Raw genomic sequence first — 27979 nt, 5'->3', positions numbered from 1 at the left:
ATGGAGAAAATTCTGGTGTGGAATCGATTCTTGGAATCGGATTCGAGCCGACTCCGAGAATCGAGCAGCCCCACTGGATCAAATTAATCCTCAGTAAAAACGGGCCTCAGTAAAAAAGGAGCCCAGCGCTCTGACGTCAGGAATCCTGGAAAATTAAACACTCAGGACGTCTCGGTGGAAAGAAACGGTCAGTAGCAGTGGACCAGTATGAGGCTCAGAAGTGTCTATCGTTCCTCTGGGTTTATTCTCGCCAGTTTAATCCTTTGCTGTATTTGCAGTGTGAATGGTAAGTCATTTCTCATTCTGTAACAGTGCTTGGTTGTGATTTGTGTCAGGCAGCTTGTGTCCTGTTTTACTGCTCAGTTCAGTTGAAGACCTTGAACTGGTCCATAAAGGCATCAGTTGGCCCAGCTTGTCTGATTTAACTTGATAATTTGATAATTGCTTTTCAGTCTTAATATACTATTAAGTATATATTAAGTCTTCCCTGTATCTTTTTCTTTGAGCACATTTCTTAAGAGAATCAAAGCAATATAATTTCCCTTTAGTCTTCGGTCAGTATCACAACTGTCTTGCTGGAGCTTAACGGTCTGTGCTGTAACCTGAATTAGCTCATAAGATATACATATCCTCCACAAATCCTTTCTGAACGGCCCTGCACATGCGCTGTGTAGCTTGTTTGTGTTTGTACACTCTGTACATAAAGGCTCCATAATGGTTCTCAGCTTGAATGTAGGGTTCTAGGCAAAACTATTACTTGGCATAGACTCTTTACATTATATGGAGGCTTTAAAAGTTTAAAAGGGTTCCCCTTTATGTAAAAAGGTTGTTGGACCCTTTACATTATGTGGAGGTTCTTAAACATTAAAAGGGTTCCCCTTTATGTAAAAAGGTTGTTCAACAGGAACCATAATTCACACCCTGTAAATTTAGAAATTTACCAAATGTATCCCCCTTTTCTTTCAACATTCTGTAGTTTTTTACCTAACCAGCCTTCAACGTACAGTTTTAAATGCCACCGTCTTCTTTATCTTGTAAATTGTTATAGAATGTGTTTAATGCTTGTGGTCAGTATCAGCATTGTGCAAGTGCAGTAGCCCCATTGGCCATGCGGCTCACAGCTCGGACCCTTTTGTACCGTCCTGTGTGCCGCTTCAATTGAGCAGTGTGAAAAGCATTCCCCTCCTGTTTGTCTGTCTTTATCTCACAAAACTTAACATGCAGGACCAGTCAATCTCAAACCCAAAATGAATCCAGTGACTGGCCTGCTCTTGTGTCAAGCCTGAAATCAGTGGAATTCCTGTTTATATGCTCTGATGTTTCTGCGTCCTCGTAGGAGACTACTGCGAGGTGAACTTGTGCGATAATGGAGGCACGTGCGTGACTGGCATAGGACAGGAACCCTTCATCTGCATCTGTGCTGAGGGATTTGCAGGAGACATCTGCAACACCACGGAGAGCGGTAACAGTCATGTCATGTTTATGCAATTAACCGCAGCAAGTCTTTAGGTCAATATCATAATATTCTTTAAGTATGTCTCAGTATCAAATGATACTTGAGTTCTGTTATGACCCCATGCGTCCTGAGTGTAGGTTTTTAGTGGTACTCTATGCTAAAGGAATGCCTTAAAAACCTGACTAAGCTTGTTTTGCTTGAAAAAGCTTGAAATCTTGTTTTGTTTCTTCTGCGTCTGTGTAAACCAGACATAAATCAAATTTTCCTTAAAGGAAATTTACTATTTATTTATGCATTTCAAATCTGTAGTGTCCTGGAATGATATACATTTGCAGTTAGCTATCAGTACCATTAAAAATCAGTACTGTTGGGTGACACCAATATGGATACAGTATAGATAATATGTCACCGTGCACTGCCTAAAGCTCCATATGAAAACTTTAAAAAGAGGCTGGTTTTAGGTGTTTGTCTCTATGATTGCGCTCTGGCAGGTCCATGTAGCCCCAGCCCATGTAAAAATGATGGCGAATGTGAGGTGATTGAGAAGTCTAGACGAGGGGATGTTTTTAATGGCTACGTCTGCAAGTGCCCGTCCGGCTTTGAGGGCGTCAACTGCCAGATCAGTGAGTATAGCACCTTCTAAACACTACAGTAAAGAAACTGACCATAACTGCTTTCCAAAGACCCACTTCATTTTCTCATTTTCCAATATATTCAGTTTTTGCCATATTAGGTTCCTTTCCCGCTGAGATCCACTCATAACATTTGTGCAGGTTAATGTACCTAACATAATCACGATTGATAGGATTAACTTTTCTTTATCCTTTCTAAATAAACAGGCTGCTGTGCCCTTTAGCCTGATATATGTAAAAGGTCTCTGTTATGATTGACTGCCCAGTGCCTCATCACGCAAGCAGTTTAGGCTGAAATATTCCTTCAGCGTCAATGGGCAGAGCTAAACTGCTATAGGCTCAATCAGTGGATATATCCAAATGTGCTGATTTTCGTGACATAAACAAGCTGTTTTCGCAGCTTACTTGACTGGACTGGGGAGTGACCGGAATGTTCTAAAACTTCAACAGTGTTTACATACATCAAACCCTTTCAGCTCAAAAAAGTGAGAGATTAGGTTTGTCATGATATGAGCCCTTTAAAGCTGCTTTGTAAGCATCAGATAAAATATTAAATGTTAAAATGGAACGAAATAAAATTGAATATTAGGCAGACCCAGTTTCCTTCTCAAAAATGTCTTACAGTACATTGTTTATTCATATCATGAATCACCAGGGACTCAACAGGCGATAGCTTGAAAGAACCCCCTTTTGGTCACAGTTCTAAAATCAGCATTTTTCCTATGACACACTCTTTTCCAAGGTTATAGCAGGAGCATTTCTACTACATGACTGTTTCTGTGGCAGTCTATTGTGGCAATAAAGCCAGTTGCTGACACAGAGAAACTATGCTGTATGTGTGGGAAGTATTTATTTCAGTTTGAGATGTTCAGCTGCTCAGTTGGAGCCATAACTATAGTCATACAGCCGCACCCAGGATGCAGAGCGTATGCATGTGGTTAGGGAGGCCTATAACTAAAGGGGAGTTTAAATAGGCTTTGTTATTATTTTCCAGTCCTGGCAAGCTGTGTGCTGTTTATGACAATATGCTCTTTGCATGTGATTTTAAAGACAGTCTGAGGTATTATATAGCCAGTGCAGCAAACCTAAAGGGGAATTCTACATGGTATAACTCAGTTGTTGAGATGTAAACAAAGTCATTCAGAGTGGCTTGATGTGAAGTAGTATAGTGAAATAGACTAGCACTGTAGAGACATTTAGCAGATCAGATTTCTTTGCAATGGCGATGATAGGAACCAGGGGTCATAATGTCAACAGCGCAAACGTATGCGGTTTTGGTTGTTGATGGTTATTCAGAAAAATGTGTTTTTCTGTGGGTATAATTTAGCCTTACAATGCCCTGCATGTAAAATATTTCAGGAGAAAACTTTATGTCAAAACTATCATAAAACAGTCTCAGGCATTTGGAAGTGTATTCATTCCCATTTCATGCAATGGCTTTCTGTGAGGGAGCTTTACAGGCATTAAACTCTTGAGATGTTTTGATTTTATCACCGCCATGTAAACAATGACTTGGTGACTTTCTCTAGAATGGAGCATTTCACATCAAAACAGTCTGAATAACTTGATTTACATCTTAACAGTTCAATTACCCACAGCATTTGATAAATCAGTGGAATTCCCCTATTAAACAACAGAACTGTAGCTTGAAGTCTAGCAGTCTGTATGTGTTGACATTTTGACCCAGTTTCTGTTAGCAGAGGCTCACAGCTTTAGTAGGTACATAAAAGGTTAAGTTAAGGCTTTATATTGACAGATTACTGCATTCAGACCCACAGAGTTCCCAGTTTATCTGATCTTCTGCGATCTTTTGAATTTTCTTAGTTTTACCTATGTGATGGAAAATTCCTTGGATTAAGAATGGCAAGTAGATTTTAGAAAGCATCCTAATGTGTCTTGTGTAGTCCCAGCTGCTGGCAGTCATAGAGATCCAGTCTCAGCCAGGAACAGCCACCATAGAATCACCTTCAGTACAATTAGCCAAGCTCTAATCAACCTCTAAGAGGTTTTATACTAAAGTAGCCTTGTACATCCCAGTCTGGGCGTTCGACTGCCCAGAAGGTTCCAGAATATGTTTATTCATCAAACTTAATGAGGAGCTGAGGTGAGGTCCAGGAACACCTTAAGAACAGCAGAGTAAAATGCTTTATTCTGAACACTTTTTTTCTGAACTGTATTTTTAAACAACTACCGATGCCACATGCAATCTAAAACCACAAACATGAGGCCTCGGTGTGCTGGGATGAGCTAAGTAACCTTTCTTCTAAACACCAGAGTGGAAAGAACTGTCAGATTATTTTGTTTCATAATGGGATTGATTTAATTCCATGCTCCAACACTCTGTAAGTCACAGAGTAATAAGTTTACTACTTTACTTTTAAAAGCAGTGTTTCTAAGAGAAGTGCTATTTACTGACAGTCTACTGACCCTTTGCTCTGGTGAGGGTGGCCAGTTTAGAAGGTTTTCTTCTAAGAATTTCCATGCAAATTATCACAAGCGCAACTTCACAATTAAAGCTGGGCTATGAAAGATTTTTTGTTAAAATTGAAATAAGCATCATTACAGAGAAATATGATGACCATGCACTGAGGCAAGTCACTCTGTAAAGCCTGAAATAGTAACATAAAACTTTTTGGTTGTTTTTGGCCTACACATATGTATTTACATATTAACATCACACGCACAGGCTTAAAATGAAGGGCCGGCTTGATGTTTAGATCTGAAATGCAAATTAAATTTGCATTACTGATGAAGATGTGCTGAGAGTAGTAGATAATTCACTTACACCCTCAGAAGACATGTTCTTCGCCAAGTTTTGACTAAGTTCTGAATAGGGCTGGAGGTTAGGGATCCAGCCTCGTGACCGGAAGGTCACTGGTTCTATCCCCAGAGCCGACAGCACATGGCTGAGGTGTCCTTGAGCAAGACACCTAACCCCCAACTGCTCCCCGGGCGCTGCGGATTTGGGCTGCCCACCGCTCCGGGCAAGTGTGCTCTCTGCCCCCTAGTGTGTATGTGGTGTTTCACTACCCAGATGGGTTAAATGCGGAGGTGAAATTTCCCCGTTGCGGGACTAAGAAGGGTCACTTAATCACTTAATCTTAATCTAATCTTAAGACTATTTTAACATGCTTACAATCATTCCTCCATTGCAATTACACGGTTTCATCAGAGAGGTCTCCAAATCCCCAAGACATACACAGTGTAGGTTCAACAAATATGACCTGTGTTGTATCCACAACTGTATCCTCAAACTGTGACTGATTACATAAATGTGCATGCAATGAGGCAGAAGCACAGGAGAACAGTGACGACCCCTCTCATCTTATTATAGGACACATTATGGGTCATGTGATGGTGCAAAACATTAGTAAATTTGCTACTTAGTGCCCCTTACATCAAAGGAGTAGTCTTACTCTGCAGTAAAGCTTTAGCTGCACCTCTGACCCAGATTGAATGAGACTGTGTCTGAGCGTGGGAGACTGCTGAGATGAGGGTGAGTTGTTTTTGAGTTTCCTTCAATCCTCTTAGCAGTTTAGAGAACAGTGCTCAATAACTGCCCTCTGTGCTGACGCGAATGTGCTGTCTGGCTTTTAGATTATGGTCTTTCAGTGTTGTGTTTGGACTTCTGACTGCTGTGTCTGTGATAAACACACACTGAGTACTTCAAGGTAGAACGGGTGGTGTTCATGTTCCAGCAAAAACTGGCATCGAATAAACATTAATAAAACATTTATTAATCCACAAAGGGGAAAGTACACTAACCTTTTTTTCAGAATTAAGAATATAGTCATTAAGTGTAATTGAAGTCTTTCGCAGCAGTGTGGTGGGAAATGCTTCACTCTAGAGAAACTTACAGAGTCAGATTTTTCATAGTGGTGGACCAGACATCTGAAGACTTAAATGACTTTAAAAGCCCTGCATCTACCTCTCTGTCATGCTTGGATTTGAAAAGGTGTTTTAGGCCAAAATTTTTTCTCAAAATGATCTCAAAGCAGTGTCTTTAACAGTGCCTTCTATAGTGAATTAGAAAAGCATTGTAGAGAAATTTAACAGATTGGGTTTCTTTGCAATGGTGATGACAGGAACCACGGATCATGATGTCTACAATGCAAATACAATATTGACTGTAGTAAAATAGTAGTAAGTCAGAAAAATATGATTTCTTTGGGTATTATTTGACATTGACATTGCCCTGCTTATAAAAAAACATAGTTTAGGTCAAAGCTTTCTCAAACTTGTCATAAAACAATGCCCCAAGCGACGAGCCATGAATTAATAACCATTTCATGGACAAGCTTAGAGGTGTTAAATGCTTTGGACATCTGGATCCTAATCACCACCACTGTAAACAATTCTGACTCTAGAACAGAACTTTTCACATCAAACAGACTTTGTTTACATTTGACTATTCAAATAATCATTACAAGCCACTATTTATTGTAGTAAATACATTTATTGGGTCTGTAAAATAAGGCTTAGGTTCAGAAATCATGAAACCTTTATACCACTGTGAGCTAATTAGCAAGTATGGTTAAATGACAATCTGAAAATGTAAGATTATAGTAACCAGCGATGTAGGCCAAATCCTACTATTATCTTAAATGACAGTACTTGCATGAAAGGTCTGATTATGAGATAAATATAGTAGTGACCCTGGCAAAAATCTGCCCCCCTGTGGTGACTATGGGGAACTGCAAACAGTTAAAGTGAAGTTCCACTGATTTCCACATAGTTCAGAAGTTGAGATATAAACACTGAGCTATAGTCATTCAGAGTGGTTTGAGATGATCTGAAGTGGCATGCTGTAGAGAAACTAGAAGACTGGAAATAGGAACTAGGAGTCATGATATCAAAATGACCAGTGAGAATAGACATCTTTGAGTTTCTTTTTGTAATTCTGATAAAGGTAAAATAGTGGAGAAAAGTTAACTAACCTTACAACACTCTGCATTTACCTGCATTTTAGGACAAAATTCCATTAAAAAAGGAAAACAATGTTCAGGCATCAGGCAGTGTATTTGTAACTGTATAATGTCATGACTTTCTGTGAGGTGACTTTTACAGGCATTGAACTCTTCAGACCTCAGACCTCTACTTTTCAGTGCTGTGAACAATTCTGACCTGCTCATTTTCTCTAGAATGGCATATTTTATATCAAACCACTCTGACTTTGTTTACATCCTATTGAACTATTCAGAAATTTTGAAGAAATGTTGTCTACTTTAAAACAAGCCAATGTCAACATGGACATCATAGAAGAAAGGGCTTTCTAAAGATCACTGTTGATTTCTCACAGTGCTCACCTTAAGGAGGACTCTAGAAAGGTGCATTCATGTATTGACTTAAGACAAATAAGTATCTTTCACATCATAATTTACAGTCAGCATCCTACATGTTGACCTGTAAATGACACACTAGAGCTAAATGTTAGCTCCTCTAGAGATCTTTTAATACCCCTGCTCATCCTACCCTCTGCAGGTGTTGGATTGCTCCTGAGTCTATCCAGGGTTTTATCTGAGGTCATGACCTCTGTCTGTGCTGTGCATTCCCAGGCTTTTCTTTGTGCGTCACCACATTCCTACAGTGCCGCCTGTTTGAAAACAGTAATTAGGTTCAACAACATCTGCTGTGTGTAAAGAGAAAAGGGTTGAAAACACCACTTCCAAGTCCTTTATCAGAGCATTGGTATACGTTTACTTTCCCCAAACATGCCGCTTTTACAGTCTATTGTGACTTTTCTAGAGGGTCGACTATCCCACCCAGCTGGACACAGAGCATCCACTGTAGTAGCAAGCCTGAGGCTCCTTTAAAGGAGGGAGAGCACACCTGCATCTTTCTGCAAAACTAGACAGCCTTTGCATTGTGCTGCTTTCTACTTCATTCATTTCACACATATTCATATGCTTTCCAGACCTGCTCAATTAAATGCTCCTAGCAGCAAATTCAATAACCTTTCACTATTGATAACAGCGGACCAGTGATCACTTTCACTCACTGATTTCCAGTGTGATTTGAAGTTTAAAGTGCTTTGATTTTATTGTGACCTTATAAGTGACCTTTTGGATACATAAATCACAGAATATTAGCTTAGAAAAGACATTAAAAGAGACGTTTTAGGACTCTGGCCCTACTTTTATTATTACTGTGTTTAAGTTAAGTCCCCCCCCAACCCCCACCCCCAGCTGAGCCATTGGTAATGTCTGCTGACCACTCCTCTTATCACACGTGTCCCTGGCCTGGGGGAAGGAACTGAGTGAGCAGTTTCAGCATATATGGAAGTAACCACATAAGTCGTTTTATTTGTTTTTTTTTTAAGTAAGCTCAACTTAAACTGCATTTTACAGGCCTTAACTTAGACACATTAATAAAAACATGCAGTTTACATTGAGCTTGCCTAAAAAAATAAAAACAAAACAACAGAAAAACAGTGAATGTGGTCACTTCCATATATGCTGAAATTGCTTTCTCAGTTCCTCCTCCCTACTGAGTCATTGTTAATGTCTGCTTACAGTCTCTCACGCCTCTTATCACATAGTGTCCCTGATATGGGGGGTTGGGAGGGATTTGAGCTCTTGCTTAATGCAAAGCATTAAAGCAGTTGGACAGTTGTGCCACTCTGATGTTATGAAATTACAGAAAGAAACAATGCAAAGATTTCAAAATGTTTAGCAAGACAATTCAAAATATATTTTTTATCAGTTTGCTGTCGTTATTTATTTGAACAAGTAACTGCTGATCATGGGTTCTATTCCCCAGTGACAACACAGCCCTTTGCAGTCAGACATCTGACAGAAGGAAGCCCCGGGGTCACTGTTTGATGGAGTTGTATGTAGTCTGTAGGGAATTAGCAATGACTACACTGAGGGGAAGATTGGGTTTAAAAAATTGAGGAAGGTCAAAGTTAGGTCAACTGTTAACAGAGAACTTTTCACTTAACTGTGTGAAAATAACAGAAAAGCGGTTATGTAGGACTTATAAGACTCGCGGTTTCAGGTTGAAATTGAAAGAGAAGCTTTTAAAGCACTGTATAAAAGAAATGGATTCAAATTTGAACTTTTTAGTGTGATTTTAGAATCTTTTGCAATTTCCATAGATGTGAATGACTGTACTAACCAGACTTGTCAGAATGGGGGCAAATGTCGAGACCTGGATGGAGACTACACCTGCCAGTGCCCTTCGCCCTATGTAGGCAAGAATTGCCAACTAAGTAAGTATAAATCCTGAATAATAAAAATACATTTCGCTGTTGTCAGAAGAAAACCTTGTATCTCCAAAATGCTAGCTTTATAGGAAAAGGAAAAAACCTACTTTACTTTTAATGTAAGTCAGTGGAACCAGATTTTTTTCTGAGTTATTTTAGGTAATTTCTTTTAGTCCATTCATTACAAAGTTTACAAACAGTGTAAAGGACAACATGCATCTTTATATTATGTCAAAAACTGAAAAACCTAAAAACTGGAGATACTGGGTTTCCTTCCGGCAACAGCGATTTCCTTTACCATCCACACACTGAACTTTGCGAATTAGAAACAACTTCCAATGTGTCACGCTGGATTCATTCTAAAAGAGCCGGACACATTAATACAGTGTCTGATTTTTAAGTAATAAATACATTACACAAAGTGCTTTACATTGCTCAGTAATGATATGTGTCTGTGCTTGTGGCAGGCTGTATCTCTTTGTTAGGAATGGAAACGGGGGGTATTGTGGAGTCCCAGATTTCAGCCTCTTCAGTAGACTTTGGCATTCTGGGGCTCCAGCGCTGGGGTCCTGAACTCGCACGCCTCAACAATCAGGGCATGGTCAACGCCTGGAGCTCAGCTCCTCATGACAAAAATCCCTGGATTGAGGTTAGTTACAGATATCTCTGAAAGAGTGTTCCATTTTTGGCTTGCATGTTTTGTACCCATATTATAAGTAGTGTGAATACTTTTAGAAGACTGAAGGTTGTTTCATATGAAAAGACCTATGCCAGTTATAGAGTCTGTGAGTCTGTAAACAACAGTAACTAATAAACAGTAATGACATGAACTGCAAATTAAGTGAAGCAGAGTGGATGTCAGACCATTAGGATAATGTTTTGTTTACTTTTTTCTAAATCAAATATATAGGGCTGTCATTAATATCAATTATTCAATTAAAATAATTAATCAATAAAAATGTATATTTTCAATGAATAATAAAAAGTAATTAATTTGCACTGTGAAGGATAAATAGCAGCAACACTAAGCCCTGTGTGGAAAGTTAAAGAACACCATTGGTAGTTTGAAACTAACATAATATTTTGTTAACCCTTAGAAACAATAACAAAAACAATAACAGAAATGATTCTAGGAGTGGTACAGGTTACTGTGGTAAACATATATGCTATATCATAATATGTGAATGCATGGCAAGTGATGACTGGTTCAGTGGAGCATGCAAGATGTCATTAACATGACAAACTTTCTTAACTGTTTTGAAATAAAATAGTTTGATGGAGTGTAAACATTGCTAAAGTTTCCAAGTGCTCCATTCACTCCCCAGTCTATATATGGAAGTTAAGCTGCAAAAGCAGCCTGCGTCTGTGATGTAACGAAAACCAACATATTTACATTTGTCTACTTATCCAACCTAAGGCGATTTAGCTCCACCCATTAAGTTTGAAGTTAACAGGAGTGTTTCAGCCCAGGCTACTTTTTAAAAAAGGCACAGTAGCAAAGACAGCCTTTTTAACACTGGGAAAATGGTCATGTATAAATGAATTATTACTTTTTGTGGTACGTAAAATTACACTAACATTATAAGTGGACCTCACAGGGAAAAATAAAATGCAGGGACCCTTTAAATTTGCTCATACCAACAGATACCCTAATGCAGGGGTGCCCAGTCCTTGTCCTGGAGGTCTACCATCCTGGAAAGTTAAGATCCAACACACCTGGCTATAATATTCAGATGCTTCTGAAAGCCTTATTATCTGGATCAAGTGTGAGGGAGGTAGATCTCCAGGACCAGGATTGGTCACTCACACCTAATGCACTTCTCTCAGAGTGTGAAACAGTCTGGTAAATATTACTGGACATTTACATGCAGTTTTTGACGTTTTTTTTAGTGTTTTTACATTTTAATGACTTCCTTTTTGTCTTTTTCAGTTTTTTGGAAACTTTGAAAATTTCTGCATAGTTTTGTTACTGTTCAGTTAAGCAAATTGTTAATGCAAAAAAAAGAGATTATTTACGTAATTATCAGAATAATTGCTAGATTTCTTAATTACTCATATTATTGATAGTGACAGCCCTAAGAAGGAATAAATGATATTTGCCAAGAACAGTCTTAGGGACCATGCAATGCACATTCTTGTGCTTTCTCTCAGCTTGCACACCTGATTTAACCCAATAACTAGTTAACAAGCCCACACCATATGCGGGGTCAGGTTTGTTAGACTGGAGAAAAAAATGCAGACTGTAGCGTCCCCGGGACTGACTTTGGAAACCGCTGTTATATGCTAATGTTAATTTCTGCTCCAACATTTTAACTGTATTTTAGATTGACTTGCAGAAGAAGATGCGTCTCACTGGCATCATCACTCAAGGGGCCAGTCGCATAGGGACAGCTGAATTCATCAAGGCTTTCAAGGTGGCCTCAAGCTTTGATGACAAAGTCTACACAATCTATCGAAATGATGGCCAGAAGAAAGACAGGGTGAGTAGTAAAGTGAAACCTTTCAGTTTACATTTTTTAAAAACACTAATATGTCCATTACTGTTTACTCCTCTGCTGCTGTTCCTGCAGGTCTTTGTTGGGAACGTAGACAATGAAAGTACCAAGACGAACCTCTTTGACCCCCCAATTGTGGCCCAGTTCATCCGCATTATCCCCGTGGTGTGCCGCAAAGCATGCACCCTGCGCATGGAGCTGATTGGTTGCGAGCTCAATGGTAATCTGCTTTAATAATGAAAAAGTAACATTCTATTTTAATCTTCCAAGAGCCAACGAATTGGAACAAATTGGAATGCATTCTATACTTACTTCTATGTATTTATTATTCATTTGCAACTGAAATAAATGTTTATGTCTCATCTGCTCATTCCCATCTGTCTCGTTAGTCATAGTTATATTATTGCCTCTGTCAGTGTATCTATCATTTCCTGTCTCTTCCAACTGTTTGTTTACAGTGCTTTCCAGTGCGGTTGGTTGTGTTGAGCCTCTGGGTATGAAGTCTCGTCTTATCTCAGATGGCCAGATATCAGCTTCTAGTGTTTTCCGCACCTGGGGTATAGACGCATTCACCTGGCTCCCCCATTTTGCTCGCCTGGACAAGCAGGGCAAGACTAATGCCTGGTCTGCAGACTTCAACGACCGCTCAGATTGGCTTCAGGTGACCCAGGCTTCTTTTGAAACGGCTCTATAAAAATTTACATTATTGTTCTCTTTTACACAACTTTTTTATTGCTTAGCTTTTATTTGTGTATTATTGTAGTCAACCATTAGATTAAACATTATACAATACTATACTGTGCTTAAACATACTATACTTAATTATTTAAGTACTATACCTATTTATAGATTGTACAAACAAAACATAACAAACTAATTAACTGCACACATACATACTTTGAATGCACTTTGGAAAGATTATAACATAGATTTCCGCCTGGCAGAGAATGCTGGGAAACGTGCAAATGAAACAAAGAAACTCTTATGTTCTGATAATCTCTACAGTAAAAAGGATGAGCTTGTTCAGAAGAAGGACACCAGTACAACAGTTTGGTTTACAGCAAAACAAACACAGAAAACCACAGATTATAGTTATGATTATACATTTTAAGCTATATTGTAGGATAGCACTATTGTTAATTATGTGGTAATTATATTACCATCCGGGAAAATGCAAGCTATAGGGTAAGGCTCTGTAACACTCACATGTGGTACATTATAACTGAATTTGGACATTATCTTTTATTGAGGAAGCTTTTTCTATAGGCAGTTATCGTTTGCCTAAATTTAAATGATTGTCCAAGCTTACTTGCTAGCACTACAAAAAGCACTGTATTTACTCGATTCAAATGTTTACATCATTTCCACATTAATACATTCTGTCTTTCATTTTACTTACCTTTGGCAGTATTTCTGCTGGTGTAATTTATTTTATTCATATGAAAATTATTTACTCATTTAAATTAAGTCAATTTCATGCATTACTGCTTCCTATTGGCCTCTGAAAGTAGCCTTTTCTATTTACATAGGGAAACATATGGCAGTGTTGTAAGGAATAACCTGTTCCCTACAACACTTCCCTATTTGCTTTGACCCAGGTCACACTACAGATCATGATTCATATCATGTTGTCTCTAGGTGGACCTGGAGAAGCCGAAACGAATCACAGGCATCATCACTCAAGGAGCCAAAGACTTTGGCGTTGTGCAGTTTGTGTCTGGCTTTAAGATTGCTTACAGTGACAATGGTCAGTCATGGACAGTTATAAAGGAACAACAAAGCAACAAAACAGACAAGGTCAGTGAACGTTCTTTCCATTTGTAGTACTACTCTAAATTCTTTATTCTGTTCTTAATGATCTTTACCGTAACCCTGTCACACCTGGCAATACATTGAGAGGTTTTGTCTTTGATTCCTTTAACTCATTGTAATGTGCCCTCAGAGTAGCCAGGCAGAAAAAAGGATCAGTATTTGGAATTGGAGCATGTCTACTGTATTTTCTATCACTGTATAAAAGAAGCTCCATGCTGCCTTTATTGTTGAATGCACTGCAATAGTCCCTGACCGAGCATGCATACAACACACATTCAGAGAGGAAATCACATCGCTAGGAGCTTAATTTGTTTAACCTGAGTATCAATAAAAGGACCCTGAAGTGTGCTGTATATTCCTATGCATTTGTTTCTTGCTCAAAATTCTAGTTTGACATGAAATAAAATATCAATCTTGTTATTTGCACATCTAAGTACATGTGACAGCATTTGACAAATCATATTATTGTACGTATATTATAATAATATTGTATATATTATTATATTATATATTAAATATATAATAATTTTGTTAGTCAACACATACATGTTTGCCTTAGCGTTAAATGGTTAGTGTGCTTAAAGGGGCATTCCAGCCAAAAACAAGCATTTGATATGTTAAGTAGTAGTTATTACATATTCGACTGATCGCCTGACCACAATTATTTTCCATAGTCGTTAGATTTTACAATCATATTGTATAAACATAGTGTAACGGACAATTTTATCAGTTGGCTTGAGCCAAATAAATGTAACTAAAAGAAGTAAGCTCTTTCTTCTGACTTTTCAATTTGATAGGAAATATAGTTAATGCTAAATTTATCATGTATGCTTGCAGAACAAATGTTTTTCATTCAAATTTTGACAGGCTTGAGAGAAAAATGTAAGATTTTGTTGCCTGTGTTACTGTAGACCTGCTATAGTGCAGTGTATCATTTCTTGTTATCTGCAAAGTAATATACAAGACAGCTGATCAGCCAGTTTAGCTGCTTTAGACTTGTAGTTTATTAACTGCATAAAATGAAAAAAAAGCCAATTAACTTATTAATCAGTTGATTATATGACAAATAATCATTACCTAAAATTCCATGATTGTGACAGGCCCATTATGTAGTGTTTCATAGCTCAGCTTTGCATCCCTCAGCCTCATCAGTTCAATTAATTTGTGTCCTTTTTGTGCTTTGTCCTTCATGTTTTCTCTGTACCTAGCATGTGTTACATGAATACGATATATAGCCATTGGAACCCCCAAACCCCAACAGTGATAAAGAAATCCACTGATGAGCCACTAATGAAGAGGCTAATAAATACAGACATTAAGTTAATTAGCAATCTGGCTTCAGCGTTGAATTCGCCAGCTGGTGGAAAACAAAAAAGTTTTATAACAACCTGTCCTCAAACGTTTACCCCAAAATGTTAAAAGTTTTCAAAAGCTCCTCTTACTTTCAGGTCACTTCATCAGAAGGGGTTTTTCTAATCTTTAAACTTGAAAATCTCAAATTTAAGTAGACATGTTTACAACGGATGTGGTGCTGGTCATTTTGACCAAAATATCCCTGTTTATTTGGAGTTCAGCACTAGTTTAGGTTGTGTTCTTGATTTGCTGCTTATGAAAGCCTATGGGACCTATAGCAGTGGCCTCACCCATGCCAGTGCAGCTTTTTATGGTATATCAATCCTCAGTTTCTTATTTAGCTCTGGCTGAGATTCTCCATTTCTGTTGTGAGATGTTTTTTGGGTTCTGTGGGAGCTCATGGTCAGTTTCTCCTGCTGAAGGTTTTCATCATGGCTTAGTTTGAGGCTTCCCTGAGGAAAGGCTTATGTTGAAACTTCCATTCTGTGGATGGTTATTGTGGGTAAATGGATTGGTATTGTGGGTCCCAGCTGTCTTTTTTGTTGGTCTTTCATGCTTCCAGCAAGCAGCATTGCTTAACTTAAAAGTTATGTGTGATGCGATGACTCCACCCAATGTACGCTCACCACATGACAAAAGATTTTTCTGTCCATTTATCTGCTTCAGGTTTTTCCAGGCAACATCGACAACAACACGCACAAAAAGAACTTATTTGAGCCGCCTTTCGTCGCCCGGTTTGTGCGCTTCCTGCCCTGGGAGTGGCATGAACGCATCACTCTGCGGATGGAGCTCCTTGGCTGTGAAGTTTAGTGACCATGTGGAGGAACAAAGGCCGTCGACCCCTCCGTTTGACCCCTGATCCACTTCTCATGCTCCTGCTTACCTGTGTACTACACAGGGGGTAGCACGGTCTCTGTTTGTTAGTGCGTTTAGAGTAAACTGTACTGACTTTGTATTGTCTTGATGGCTTTAAGTCTATAACAGATTCAGAATTACATAACAGTTTTCCTTTTTCTATCCTCCTAATGCTGTTAATATGCTTCTAATGTTAATACTTGCACTTTCTACCAATTTTGTACTGTATGTTGTTGACGTTGCTGAAGTTACCACCTGAAGAAAGTAGTATGAACTTTTATCTAATGAAAGAAACATATTACAGTTATGTTATGATACTCAGCAACCATGTACTCATAAAAATTAAGGTTCCCATAAGGGTTCTTTGGAGCAGTACCATAGAAAAAGTATTTTTTGTTCCCTAAAGAACCTTTCAGTCCTTGTACAATGCTGTAAAACCGCTGCTTTCGATTCCCTAAAGCATCATGTAAATATTAGATGTGTGAAGAACCTTTTAAAGATTTAAAGAACACATAATGTAAATGTTCTTAACCAGTTTGAGGGTTCTTGCTAGAAACTTTATATTATGTGTAGGTTCTTTAAATTTAAAAAGTTCTTCACACTTAAATCTCTCATTTACAAAAGCAGTTCTTTAAAGAAAGCAGTGCTTCTCAAACCAGTCTTCAGGGTCACCCAGAGGTCCAGAATTTTGCTTCAACATAACATGCAACACAAAAAAAATGTGGACCCTCATGGGGGTCCCTGAGGACCACTTTGAGAAGCACTGCTTTAGAGAATGAAACTTAGTTCTTCTATTGCATCGCACAAAGAAGCTTTCTGAAACCTTTAAGATTAATTTTCAGTCTTTATGCTAAAAGTTTGAGATATGGATGCTTCGACCTAAAGGTGCCTCAAGCATCCAAAATTGACCCCCTGCAATCAACGTGGTGTCCAGTGACTCCTTGCTTGTGGTTATTTTTACCTTTAGATATTAAAGAGTTTTAAAACTCTTTTATGATGTTTGTAATCAGACTATAAAGTCAGGGATTGTGCAATAAATGGATAGAAAACAACAAATAAATATTGTAAAAGAGTTTGATCAAGAAAGGGAGAAGCAAACAATTGGTATTATTATTTTAACTAGTTGATAGGTCTCAAAAATGTCTCAACATATTACACTGAAGCAGCAACGTTTGCATTATTAGCGCCTGTATTTCTATATTTCTGTTCTTTTTAGTATGTTTTCTAATTTAGACTTCATTTTATTCCTTTTTATTTATTGACAGTTTCAACAACCAAATTCAGTCTGAACTGTAGATTGTTTGTTTTTTTTCTACCTTTTTGTAAAATACGTCATTAATAAATGATTTAAGGACTCTCCTCGTATTCACTCTCTTGTGTTTTTTAAAGATATGGTTGATTAACCTTAACTTGATATGCTTTTACTGATGAACTGATAAATATTGTCAAAGGGGCTTTGAATGATGTAAGATTTGAGCCTAGTTGCCAGATACAGTCAGCTCTATAAACTACTATACTAAACTATAAACTATACCCATAACACCCATTGATGAAGTGTGACTATTTGTTACGATTGGCTCCTCCCACTCCATGTGCCTTTGTTTTGGTTTTGTTACTCCGCCCTTGATTGTGTTCACCTGTCCCGTGTATTTAAGCCCTGTGTTTGCCCCTTGTGTTTGCCAGTCTTTGTATGAATGTATTGGTCTATGTTTGTTTGCTTGAGTCTGTTTATAGTTTGTCATGTCTGAATCCCGATCTGTCCGTATTGGCTCTTTGACTCTGGACCGTCTTGACCACGACCCTGGATTTGCCCATAATAAATCTCGCTTATCTCAGCGTGTGCATCCGCCTCCTCGCTCTCCCTTACATTATTAGAGCTTGTACTAATTTCTCTATGTGATTTTAGAACTTTGTTAGCGCTGAATGTTGCACAATCTATTTTTAGCATTACTAGATTAAACACAGACATTGGAAGCTTCTTATAAACGTTACATGTTTTATTTGAGGTTTGTGGCACACATATTAGCAGCATGTTTTAACTTGCAGCTGTTTCACAGTGACTCAGTAGAGAGGTCTACTTTAGACCTGCTCCATATCTGGCAACCACTGATAAGGATGCTGACTTATCTAGTAGGACCAAAAGCACTAAAGTGATGTTTTGTCTTGCGAAATTTGATCCCACCTACTGGAAATTAAAACCTGATTAGTTCATTCCTCTATAACTTAGTAATCATACGGAATGTTGATGTCCTAACCAATAGGAGATATTGCTTCGACATATCTATTTAAATACTATGGAAAAAAAAACATTTCTGATTGGCCAGTTTTCCAGCGTTGGTTTCAAAAATTGAACTCTTTTGATTTCATCCAGAACTTAACAGTGAAACAAGAGGAACAATGTAATTAGAGTTTAAATACAGTTATATATTTAATAAACATTAACTGACTGTATAGATTTCTGAGGCTCTACTTAATAGACCCCTACAGATAAAGGTGCCAGGAGGGGTTCTTTGGAGCAATGCCATTGCAGATCCACTTTTAGTACCTTAAAGAATCTTACAATGGATAATTTTTTTAAAGAACCATTTTCATGAATGAGAAGTGTGAGTATGAAGACCTTTTAAAGCTTAAAGAACCTCTATATAATGCAAACATTCTGTATTAAGGGTTATTCTTAGAACCTTATGTCTAAACCAAGAACCATACAACCTTTATTTTTAAGAGTGCAGAGCAATGTTGCAATGATCATGTTCCCTTCTTCGATTATATATAGTTGCACGCAAACGTTTGGGTGCCCCTGGTCAAATGACATGTATTGTTTGTTATGTAAGTGAAAATAAGTCAACACGTCCTCTGCAGAAAACACACTTCTGCACATTTTAATGCTCAATTACTGTTTATATGTCACATTTAACATATTGGGAAGAAATAAAAAGAAATAAAATGTGGCCTGTGCAAAAGTTAAGGCACATTTTGTTTTATAATTTTTTTTCCAATGAGTTAAATGTGTAACCATGGTGAAGTAATATACACTGCTCAAAAAAGGGAACACTCAAACAACACATCCTAGATCTGAATGAATGAAATATTCTCATTGAATACTTTGTTCTGTACAAATTTGAATGTGCTGACAACAAAATCACACAAAAATCATCAATGGAAATCAAATTTATTAACCAATGGAGGCCTGGATTTGGAGTCACACACAAAATTAAAGTGGAAAAATACACGACAGGCTGATCCAACTTTGATGTAATGTCCTTAAAACAAGTCAAAATGAGGCTCAGTATTGTGTGTGGCCTCCACGTGCCTCTTATGACCTCCCTACAATGCCTGGGCATGCTCCTGATGAGGTGGCAGATGGTCTCCTGAGGGATCTCCTCCCAGACCTGGACTAAAGCATTCGCCAAGTCCTGGACAGTCTGTGGTGCAACGTGGCGTTGGTGGATAGAACGAGACATGATGTCCCAGATGTGCTCAATCGGATTCAGGTCTGGGGAACGGGCGGGCCAGTCCATAGCTTCAATGCCTTCATCTTGCAGGAACTGCTGACACACTCCAGCCACATGAGGTCTAGCATTGTCCTGCATTAGGAGGAACTCAGGGCCAACCGCACCAGCATATGGTCTCACAAGGGGTCAGAGGATCTCATCTCGGTACCTAATGGCAGTCAGGCTACCTCTGGCGAGCACATGAAGGGCTGTGCGGCCCTCCAAAGAAATGAAACCCCATACCATTACTGACCCACTGCCAAACCAGTCATGCTGAAGGATGTTGCAGGCAGCAGATCGCTCTCCACGGCGTCTCCAGACTCTGTCACATCTGTCACATGTGCTCAGTGTGAACCTGCTTTCATCTGTGAAGAGCACAGGGCGCCAGTGGCGAATTTGCCAATCCTGGTGTTCTCTGGCAAATGCCAAGCGTCCTGCACGGTGTTGGGCTGTGAGCACAACCCCCATCTGTGGACGTCGGGCCCTCATACCATCCTCATGGAGTCGGTTTCTAACTGTTTGTGTAGACACATGCACAGTGTGTGGCCTGCTGGAGGTCATTTTGCAGGGCTCTGGCAGTGCTCCTCCTGTTCCACCATGCACAAAGATTAAGATTAAGTGATACTTTTTTGATCCCACAACCGGGGAAATTCCACCTCCGCATTTAACCCATCCGTGAAGTGAAACACCACATACACACCAGTGAACACACACACTAGGGAGCAGTGAGCACACTTGCCCGGAGCGGTGGGCAGCCCTATCCACGGCGCCCGGGGAGCAGTTGGGGGTTAGGTGTCTTGCTCAAGGACACCTCAGTCATGGACTGTCGGCCCTGGGGATCGAACCGGCAACCTTCCGGTCACAGGGCCAGCTCCCTAACCTCCAGCCCACGACTGCCCCAAGGCGGAGGTAGTGGTCCTGCTGCTGGGTTGTTGCCCTCCTATGGCCTCCTCCACGTCTCCTGGTGTACTGGCCTGTCTCCTGGTAGCACCTCCAGCCTCTGGACACTACGCTGACAGACACAGCAAACCTTGCCACAGCTCGCATTGATGTGCCATCCTGGATGAGCTGCACTACCTGAGCCACTTGTGTGGGTTGTAGAGTCCGTCTCCTGCTACCACGAGTGTGAAAGCACCACCAACATTCAAAAGTGACCAAAACATCAGCCAGAAAGCAGAAAGGTACTGAGAAGTGGTCTGTGGTCCCCACCTGCAGAACTACTCCTTTATTGAGTGTGTCTTGCTAATTGCCAATAATCTCCACCTGTTGTCTGTTCGATTTGCACAACAGCTGTGAAATTGATTGTCAATCAGTGTTGCTTCCTAAGTGGACAGTTTGATTTCACAGAAGTTCGATTTACTTGGAGTTATATTGTGTTGTTTAAGTGTTCCCTTTATTTTTTTGAGCAGTGTATTTAATGGATACTGAAATGTACATATGAAAACATTAAACATTCACATTCACGGCACAGTTCCAGCTTGTTCCAGTTTGTTACCCAAATTACAGCTTCATCCAGCAGCCCCCGACTATTCACACCAGCTCAGCATTCCTAGCCTGGAGCTAGGCCTTTCATCTGCCCTGCCGGTGCACACACACTGCCCTCCAAATGCACGTAATGGCCCAGAGTGTCTGAGGACAGAGGGGGAATCAAGAGGTGCTCCAAAACAGGCGACTGATGAAACAGCTAAGCCCATTTTTTTCTGTAGTTTCAGACTGGTATCTGCCCAGGTGCTTCAGTGTGCGTGGAGGCTGGTCTTCTTTTGTCTCTCCAAAACCTGGATTGCAGTTTTTAAGGATTACAATGAAAAAAGGAGCTACAGGTAAGCTTTAAAAACTCTAGGGCACCCGAAAGAATGACATTGTGAAAAACCTTCTTTACACTCGGACAACAGATGTGTTTAAAAAATCTTGACCTGTGCTTGGATCAGTGCAGCATTGACAGGATTGTGCTGAGGCGATCTTTTTTTCTTCAAGCTGTTTCCTGCTGAGCTCATTTGTTATGGTTTAGATGGCAGGGATAAATGGACCATACAATGACCTCATATACAAAAGGACAGTGTTTCTAGAGAATGAAGGTCTTGAAAGCTAGAAAATAATCCCCACACAAAACCCCTTTCCCCTTTTTTGTTGGTCTAATGTGAAGATATTGTAATGCATCTTGTATTACTATAGATGTATTACTTAATTGTTCCTGCTATTCCTGAGCCATTTATGCCATAGTGCTAATATTTATTACTATTTCTTTTTAATGATCATATCATTTGTTAATATGTGTTCAATATGTTCCCACAATTGCATGCATTTCTATTTGTACATTTATAATCAAATTACTGTCGTTTTTAAAGAGCACGTGATGTACCTGGATCTTACTGCTGTTATTGTAGTGTTTTAATCGGACATAGTTGTAGATAACGCTACACGTGCACCCATTTAAAGATGTAGGTTTATGAGTTTCTAAAGTGATAGAGGTGACGTTTCACCCCTCCCTCAAGAAGACAATGGAGTTCCTGTGGTTGTGGAGGTTTCCTCGTTTTCCCACCATGTTAAAATAGCCTCCTCTGGTCAGTTTTGGTCAGCTTAAGTGGAGCTCCTGTCCTCATCTCTCCTCAGAGTTGGAGCTGCTGTGCTCCTATGTTTAACTGCAGGATCAGACGCTGAAGACACTGCGAGGAAGCCTCCCAGCTACGTTTGGGTCATTTGGGGCTGCAGGTGCCGTTTGAAGTGAATGCAGCAGCGAAAAGGTCAGTAGGACGCTGTGTTTATTGTCGTGTTGCTCCTTTAAGAAATTGGTGTGATTAATGGAGACAAGCTATCATAGCTCTGAAAGGCTACGGATTATTGGTCATATCGGAATGAAACGATATTTTAACAGATATCATTTGCTTTTGTGCCAAATAACTGATATTTTGACGCTTTAATTAAGCGCATATGCCGTATGCTGCCCGTGTATTGTGTTTTGAGAAAATAAAGATGAAATTTCGCCTAAGAAAGTATGAAGTGTGAGCTGGCCAGTCATTCGTAAGGTAATTTGCTTTTCTTGTCCATCCTATTCTATTTTTCCCCTTTTCTTTTCTCTTTTTCTTTTCTTTTCAGTTTTCAGTTAATATTAGCACGTTTTCATAGTGAACTGTAGGAAATGGACAAAGTGCGCCCTCTGCTGGTATTTTCCCTGCAACTGCTCTGTTCCTGCCAGGCAGCCTCCACTTTGTCCAATGGCTTCTTCTACCAAGACATCATCAACGGCAACGGCAACGGAGAGAGTATGTTCTGAGCTATAGCACTTCTGACGATGGTGATTATTTTTTTAATACGACGTGGCCACAAATGAATATGCTGAGCCACGAGTTACTATACTGAGGCAGCAAATTACTATGCTGAGGCCTCAGATTGTTATGTTAAGACCCCAAATTAATATACTAAAACCAGAAATGAATATACAAAGTCTGCAAATTGCAATATTGTGGCCACAAGTTGAGAGAAACTGAACTTGTGGCCACAATATATTCATTCCTGGCCATGCCTTCTAAAAAATAATCACCATGTCACTTTAGAGGCTCTGTAGCATTCACATGCACTTTGTTAAACTATTAAAGAAACCTTTTTATGATCATTAAAAAGGAATATCTAATGTTTACTTTCCATGAGAGTAACCTGTAGTAACCAGTAGTGTATATCTGGTCTGACAAGTAGGGGCGACCAACATTGAGACTATATGACCTTCATAAAACGCTATAGCACCACATAAAAGTTGCAGATTTCATGCATAAAACTAGTTAAAGAAAATACGTTGAGCCACATCATATCTGATGCTTTATATGCCACCATTAAAACACAAAAACATATGATATTATTAACAGTGAATGCATATGAGGAAGCCTTGTAGTGTAGGTAGAAAAATCATGTAATGTTGATACAAATTAGTGGTAGTGAATTTAGCTGTCAGGCTAGCCAATACACTAAGGGCTGCTGCACGCTGACAGATGCTTTTTTTGACTCAGCTCTGTATGCACTCTGTTTTAGCTTGTGATGACAACACAGTATGACTTGTGTGGGAGATTTAATGGAAAATATGATCAATAATATGTATCTTTTTTGATAACAATTGTGCAGAATCGTTGAGATGATATATCCCCCCCATCCCTGACTAAATTCTGAACTAAAAGGAATGGTTCACTCAAAATATAATTTACACTTTTCCCTTACCTTGCAGTTCACACATATTTGGTGCCTGGGGCTTTTTGAGTTTTGCACTGGCGCTATGATGCTATTATAGGAGATTTGTGGTGAAACTTTGGACTTTTCACTTTTGATTTTTCACCAAGCCAATAAATATTTAAAAACTCAGTACCATATAAAATATTACAGATTTTCAAAAGTGTTAGTCTAAATTGACCACCTTGACCACATTGGCCACATTCACCTCCATACAACACAAATGCAATTCCAATTGCAGGATGCCAAGGTCTGCCATAAAGCCTGTGTACTTTATAGATATGATGAAGGATGTCTATCCTAATGTTTAAAGCCTGTTTTTTTTTGGGTGCAGTCTTCTTCAATGGAGTGAAACTGCAGATCGAGGCCCAGCTGCCCTCTGTGTTCACTGTAAGTGGTAATAACATCACCCTGCCTTGCAACTTCTGGTACGAACCTCCACTGAGCAGCCCTCGGAAAGTGCGGGTGAAGTGGGCCTGGTTACCCGTCTTTGGGGACAGTGAGTCTGATGTCCTGGTTGCTATTGATCACCGGCATCGCAGCTTTGGGGACTTTAAAGATCGAGTGTACCTTCAGCAGGACTTCCCAGGAGACATTTCACTGGTCATCACTAATGTGAGCCTGAATGACAGTGGGCAGTATCGCTGTGAGGTCATCGATGGGCTGGAAGATGAGAGTGCAACAGTGCATCTGGAGCTCAGAGGTGCCTAGCTTAATCCTCACAAACATTTGCATCAACACTTTATTTTTCTTAATCAGTAGGAGTGTAGAATGATCACTTTGATTATTGCTAGACTGAATGCAGTTATGTAATTATTACATAATGAAGGGCAAAAACAAGTTAACATTGTTATTTTTTTTCTGCAAGACAGCTACAAGTGAGAAACAATTAAAATAATTATGAGAAATTAATATAGGGTTAAATTTGTGGTCATTGGCTCCGCAGACTAAAACTGTAGTGACCTGGTCCATGTCTTTCAGGTGTGGTGTTCCCCTACCAGCCACGGCACGGCCGCTACCACATGACCTTCCGGGCAGCACGGCAGGCATGTGAGGAGCAGGATGCTGCAGTGGCCACATTTGACCAGCTCTACACAGCCTGGGAGGAGGGGCTGGACTGGTGTAACGCTGGTTGGCTGGCAGACGGGACGGTGCAGTACCCCATCACTCAGCCGCGGACACCCTGTGGAGGCCTCGACCTGGCCCCCGGGCTGCGTAGCTATGGAATGAGACACAAGCACATGCACCGCTACGACGTCTTCTGTTTCTCCAGCTCTATCAGGGGTTAGAAAGAATTTTACAATCCTGAATGTGTTTTTCCCCTTGGATTGCACTGAAGTTGGTTTCCCACAACTTGATAGAAGTTTGTTTCTCTCTGATCTGGCTCTCAAAGATCTTTAGTGTTTAGTATGACCAGAGATGTGAACTACCAAGCTAAAAAAGGTCAAATTTGATTTTAGAGTGACTTTAAAGACCCTAAATCGTACATTGCTCTTATGTATAATTTTTCCCGTCAAGGTCAAATTATAATATTTGTGTGGTTTTATGCACCACAAATGTTCATAATTCAGTTTAATATGATCATTTCTATCCTCTCTTTATCACTTAAAATTGAACAGGCTGTTCTTGTTACTTCACCTTTAAGACTGGCTTGTTCTGACTGGCTGTCCTTTAATGATTTTTGAATCATTAAAAAAACACTCAGATCTGAAACGCTCCTTAAAACAGGGGTGCCCAATCCTGGAGATGTACCACCCTGCATAGCTTTGTCCCTCTAATAAAGCACACCTGATCCAATTAATGAGGATCCTCTGAATATTAGAGCCAGGCTGGCTGGAGCTGAATTCTCCAAGGTGGTACATCTCCAGGACCAGGATTGAGCACCCATGCGTACAATTTCATAGTGAATGGGCGGGGCTAAACGGCAATAGGCTAAATAGGTGGACATATGTAAATCAGCTGGTTCTCATGACATTACAGACACAGTGAATGAAAAACAGTTTTTTTGCAGCTTAGTGTCTATATATTTTTATTGTGTTTACATATTACTTCAATCTCCTATATTTAAAAAGGCAAGGGAAATTTGATTTTCCATGATATGGGCCCCATAAATCATAATAAAATATTGTTGCTTCTGCATAAAACAGGGATGTTTTAATTATTTCAGTTAGTTTCAAGTAACAAGTATTTCATTGAAGTGTAAGATGACATCCTAAGGCATGTAGACCAATATTAATTTGTGTTAAGTGATGCATTGAATGCATTTAACACACATGGTATGGATTCCTGTGGATGTATTAAACATAGTGTTGGGCTAAATTGCAATACCTGCATGGTATAGCACCATTAAAAATCATATTCAGTCTAAACCTACACTTAAAAAAGATGGTTCTTCTTTCTGTGGTTGTTTAGTAAAGAAAATAGTTCTATACAGAAGCATGAACACTCAAAGAACCCTTTGCATGATTAAAGGGTTCTGTGCATCATTAAAGTGCTCTTCAGAATGTGCTGTAGATGATTTTATATAGAACCTTTTTGAAAAGGATTCTATATAGCACCCAAAAAGGGTTCTTCCATTGTTACAGTGTCAAGCGTCAGCTTCAACCTTTTGGGTGCTATATATAACCCTTTTCATCTACAGCACATTCTCTATCAATCTGAAGAACACTTTCATGGTGCAAAGACCCCTTTAGTACTGTTCATGGTTCTTTTTAGAAACATTTTATTCATTAAAGAACAATTTGAAAAACCATCTTTTTAAAGAGTGTAGTGCTCTGGAAACCAGTCAATGATCTTAAAATCACCTGTACTTATACTATCTGATCTGTTGTTAACTTTGTATCCTCTTCCAGGCAGAGTCTACTACCTCCAGCATCCTCAGAGGCTGAACTTCACTGAGGCCGTCCAGGCTTGTGTTGAGGATGGTGCACAAATAGCCAAGGTGGGTCACCTGTTTGCAGCCTGGAAGTTCCTGGGGCTGGATCGCTGTGATGCTGGCTGGCTGGCTGATGGGAGCCTGCGCTACCCCATAACTAACCCTCGCCCAAACTGTGGCCCAAATGAGCCAGGGGTCCGCAGCTTCGGCTTCCCCTCCCCGTACCACAAGCACGGGGTGTACTGCTATAGCTCTAGGTAAAAGCTAATTGAATGTGTATTGAGAATCTGCCTTTGCCTGCTGAATGTGAATGACATTGTCTTCAATCCAAAGTATATGTCTGAACTCACCTCATACAGCTGAGAGCTGTAGATATGGATAGAAAACTTCTAGTAAGGATTAAACATTTACAGATTGTTCACTTCTTTTTGGAGATTCATGCTCAGATTTCCATAACTATCTAAAAGACTGCAGGGGTGATACTATGTAGGTGAATGTATATAGGTGGCAAATTATTAGGAAAACAAAATATGGTCACTATGCTTTTGTAGATTGTTCAGACACATTAAATACTAAATATTTGCCGATCAGATTTTGTGTCACATTGAGAAGGGCAAGAACTGAAACATTTGTAGTTTTGTTCCCATAAACTGACCAAAATATGTACAATTAAAAAATGGTATATTTCCAGTTAAATTTAAAGTACATAATAATTATTACATCTTCTTTCTGGTAAGCTCTGGTTTATAGGGTTGCTGGTTTGCTCATCATCATTCTTGGTAGAGCTTCCAAACCACAAAGCACTTTCTCAACTGTATTTAGCTGAAGAGACTGCTTATAAGATAATCAGGATACATATGTTAATTTTAAGTACTTTGTTATATTTTTATGAATTAGCTTTCTAGGTGCACAGTCCTGAGAGACAGGAACATGTGCTTACACAGTATACAGTAATACCTCCATAAGTATGAACATAAATGTATGTTTTTTACTGTATTTTCTTTACCTCATTGCGTATGAATATGTTAAGGTGGCGGCTTTATTTCAATGCATGTAACAATCATACTTGTGTAATAGCTATGTATATAGGTACAGTTGTGTGCAAAAGTTTGGGTGCCCCTGCCCAAATTAAAAATTTTGTGCAAAAGTTATGGCACAATTAAAATATTTTTTTCAATATGTTAAATTCAGCAAAAAACAAATTGTTTTAACTTCCAAACTTTACACTTTACACAAAACATAATTTTAGCAGGGGAGTTTAAACTTTTGGATAATCTTTTATTTTAAAATGATCACATAATTCATGTTTTTGTCTATCTGTATGTGTTTAATGTACTATAAATCATTTGTTTACTATAAGGTTGTCTGGATTGATTCATTAAATTGATTACTTGGGTATCAAAATGTATCTTGTTTAATTCTCATGAGTAAACAAGATAACTAACATTGCATATTTTAACCCTCTACTGCACAATGTTGCCTCACGGCAACAAATGAATTTTCCTCACTTTACAATAATGATATACATATTTAAAGACAGCGATAGGGTTAACAATTTGTCAATAAAAGCATGTATTTAGTCATATTATCTCTT

At 39.2% G+C, this 27979-nt stretch overlaps 2 protein-coding genes across 2 annotated transcripts; both read left to right on the top strand.

Moving 5' to 3' along the window:
- The first annotated feature begins 90 nt into the window (after nucleotides 1-90).
- Nucleotides 91-17172, top strand: mfge8a (milk fat globule EGF and factor V/VIII domain containing a). The gene is made up of 10 exons (XM_017716426.2): nucleotides 91-286; nucleotides 1337-1462; nucleotides 1948-2079; nucleotides 9185-9298; nucleotides 9760-9941; nucleotides 11617-11772; nucleotides 11863-12007; nucleotides 12246-12448; nucleotides 13426-13584; nucleotides 15619-17172. The coding sequence occupies exons 1-10, from the start codon at nucleotides 208-210 to the stop codon at nucleotides 15760-15762; spliced, it is 1440 nt and encodes a 479-aa protein (XP_017571915.1). The 5' UTR covers nucleotides 91-207; the 3' UTR covers nucleotides 15763-17172.
- A 4692-nt stretch (nucleotides 17173-21864) lies between these two features.
- LOC108438545 (hyaluronan and proteoglycan link protein 3-like) lies at nucleotides 21865-27570 on the top strand. The gene is made up of 5 exons (XM_017716428.2): nucleotides 21865-22039; nucleotides 22392-22558; nucleotides 23845-24213; nucleotides 24492-24794; nucleotides 26363-27570. The coding sequence occupies exons 2-5, from the start codon at nucleotides 22435-22437 to the stop codon at nucleotides 26644-26646; spliced, it is 1080 nt and encodes a 359-aa protein (XP_017571917.1). The 5' UTR covers nucleotides 21865-22039; nucleotides 22392-22434; the 3' UTR covers nucleotides 26647-27570.
- The last annotated feature ends 409 nt before the right edge of the window (nucleotides 27571-27979 follow it).

The sequence above is a fragment of the Pygocentrus nattereri genome, chromosome 25 (genome assembly GCF_015220715.1).
Source record: "Pygocentrus nattereri isolate fPygNat1 chromosome 25, fPygNat1.pri, whole genome shotgun sequence".
In the NCBI taxonomy this organism is placed as follows: Eukaryota; Metazoa; Chordata; class Actinopteri; order Characiformes; family Serrasalmidae; genus Pygocentrus; species Pygocentrus nattereri.
The sequence above is the reverse complement of the archived record's forward strand: the minus strand, read 5'-3'. Positions and strand labels throughout refer to the sequence as shown.